This window comes from Helianthus annuus, chromosome 17 (genome assembly GCF_002127325.2).
Source record: "Helianthus annuus cultivar XRQ/B chromosome 17, HanXRQr2.0-SUNRISE, whole genome shotgun sequence".
Taxonomy (NCBI): domain Eukaryota; kingdom Viridiplantae; phylum Streptophyta; class Magnoliopsida; order Asterales; family Asteraceae; genus Helianthus; species Helianthus annuus.
The window spans coordinates 193,953,113-193,956,022 of NC_035449.2; the positions used below are offsets into that span (position 1 = coordinate 193,953,113).

At 36.0% G+C, this 2,910-nt stretch overlaps 1 protein-coding gene across 1 annotated transcript; it reads left to right on the forward strand.

The window, feature by feature from the left end:
- The first annotated feature begins 554 nt into the window (after positions 1-554).
- LOC110922094 lies at positions 555-1,367 on the forward strand. Its single transcript, XM_022166420.2, has one exon. It carries the CDS (start codon positions 642-644, stop codon positions 1,089-1,091), a length of 450 nt encoding a protein of 149 aa, XP_022022112.1. The 5' UTR covers positions 555-641; the 3' UTR covers positions 1,092-1,367.
- The last annotated feature ends 1,543 nt before the right edge of the window (positions 1,368-2,910 follow it).

Genomic DNA, 2,910 nt, shown 5'->3' on the forward strand with positions numbered 1-2,910 from the left:
TCTCTACATGGTGCAACATCCCTCAAATTTTTGCTTTCAATGTTAGGGATCTGCTGCAAATCCATAACACTCTGAATGCATCAGAAGACAAAAAGAGAATGGTTCGGGCGGTGATGTTAACTACATGCTGGATGATCTGGAAGGCTCGTAATGAAGTTATTTTTGCCGGTAAAAGGGTCAACATTGACGGGATTTTTGGTGAAGTGCAAGCTATGTCATACCTATGGGTGAAGAATCGGGCAAGGCGTAACGATTTAGAGTGGGCGAATTGGGTGTCTTTTAACTGTTTTGGCAATGTAATTTGAGTTGGTATTGGTAGGTTAGATCTGGGTGATGTTTTGTTGTGTCTCCAGTATCTTGCTTGGGACAATATCCTGTATATATTTGGGTGTTGTGGAATGAAAGATGTTTGCTGGTCAAAAAAAAAAATATCAAATCATGTGTTCCAAGGTCTCATGGTTGTCTACCCTGACAAGCATATAATAATTATTTTATTATTTTTATTTCCCAAAAAAACTTAATTGACCACTACATCCCCTCCCTCTATATAAATCCTTTCAACACCCCTTCTTCTCTCTCCTCATCCCACTCTCCTCCTTTCTCTCTCGTTAATTTTACACTTTACACCCCTCTACCATTTCATGGCGGAAACCACCACCAAACGCCACCGTGACGCCGCCGGCGACACCCAAACTGAAACCCCAAAACGCCATAAAATATCTTACATTAACGAACAACAAGAAACCACCCAAGAGTTACTAGATTTCTTCACCAATCTCCCATCATCCGACCCGTTTCTTGATTTCACCCAGTTACAACCCGGACCCGACCCGGATACAAATGGAGAATCAGTTGATGATAATAATGATGATAAAAATAGTGTTATTAGACACCTTCTAGAAGCTTCTGATGATGAATTGGGGATACCCAGTAGGGTGGATGATAGTGGTGATGGTGACGTCACTGGTGGTGATGATGACGTCACCGGTGGTGGTGGTGATGGTGGTTATGGGGATTTTTGGTTGTGGGAGCTTGAAGATGAGGCTGCTAATTATTACACTTTGTTGCAGAGTGAACTGTTTATGCAATAGTTTTTAAGTTGGAGGGTTAGAAGTGACTAAGTAGGGTATTTGTGGGGGTGTGAAGGAAAGTTACTGAGTATGAAAAGAAAAGGTTTTGGAGTTTTGGTTATGGACCTTGTACTCTATAAGAAACGCTGAAATACCCCTCAAATGTCTATTTAGATTTAGAAGTTAGAGAAGTTAGAACTTTAGGTTATTGAAAGTTTAGAAAGAAAAGAATGTGTATTTCCACTTGTTAAATTCTTTTTGTTTATATGAAAAACAAGCTATTTTGCTTTATTAAAATCAATTTTCTTATCTCATCAAATACCATAGATAGAACAAGGTTAAATTTAGTGGCAACATTTAGTTATTGTTTTGTGAACCTTAAACACACCTCTCTATTCCTATTTCTAAATATCTATTTTGATTTTATTAAGATCCAAACATACAATTAAAAAGAGAAATTACACTACTGGCTCCACTTTAAAAGAGGACCTATTTATAATCCTCATAAAGCTTAGCAACTTTATCTTTGAATCTATGGTCTCTTTGCTCAAGAAGATTGTCTCGTTTCTCTCGTCTTCCAAATCAACGTCCAATCACCATCTCATTCCATCCTTCATCTCCAGCTTTTAACCCATGTTAACAAAAAAGCGAAAGTCTTTGGCACGTAAGTGTTACATAGGCGATATAGCTTTAGCTACTCAAAAGTATATAGTGTTTTAACTAAATACGAAATAACAAAAAAAAGTTAAAAAAATGAATGAAAAAGGGGCTAATGCCCCCTTAGGCCCCCATGTAGTGGTTTGGTGGCAGTGACAGATCTAACTTAAAAAATTCAAGGGTATCCTTTCATAAAACCGAAAAAAATAAAAAATTAAGACAACGTAGACGGAGTTGAGAGAAATTTTTTATACTATGGAGATGGAGTTAAGGGGTATTCTGTACTACCCCTGCTTCTATGCTACCATCGCCCGTGCTTGGTGGTGATGTGCAATGTTTTAAAAACCGGTTTTTTAAATCGTACCGGGTTAGGCTTAGAAATGGTTTAACCGGTTGAATCGGCTTGTATCAGGCGGTTCAACCGGGTTGACTAATTAACCCTATAAATCCATAAAAAACAATAACTCAAAAAATTATTCAAACCTACATCATTTTATAATAAAAATATCACAAAGTTACTCCATAATCATAAAAAATTCAAAAAATTACTATTGGTACCTTTTTGAGTGCTAGGTTTTACTAAAGGTAAATCGTCACCTTGTTAGGCAGATAAAATATTAAAAGTCCAAATTTTAACCTTTGGCCCGGTACCGGTATAACCCAATTTATAGGTGATACAACTTCTTTGTCCTTCCCTTAGTTTACCGGTATGTTTCGTGCCGGCCAAGCTTCCGGCATCCTGTTAAACCAGCCGGTTTAAACTGGTTTTTAAAACATTGGTGATGTGGAAGGGGCATGCCATGATGCCGCTATAAGAATACGCATTAAACTTTATTAATATTAAATAACATTAACAATATGATAATCTAAAATTTTATAGATTTATTTATGTTGTTTAGATAAACTAAAGGGTAAATTACACTTTTCGTCATTTATGTTTGTAACAAGTTGCAATGGATGACATTTAACTTCAATAATTATAGTCACAATCCTTTATTTGGAAAACTCATTACACCTTTCGTCCTTTAAGACTAATCAGGTTAAACATTTAAGTTAAATCTATTCACTTAAGGATATCATGGTCATTTCACACTTTTATTTAAAATTTTCTTGATAAATAAAACCAAAAAGTTACATATATAACATCATCTTCCCCAAATCTCTAACCTAACCCTAAATCTCA

Excerpts from the sequence above, each read along its gene's own strand:
- LOC110922094 (XM_022166420.2), top strand. The coding sequence starts at position 642 with ATGGCGGAAACCACCACCAAACGCCACCGTGACGCCGCCGGCGACACC.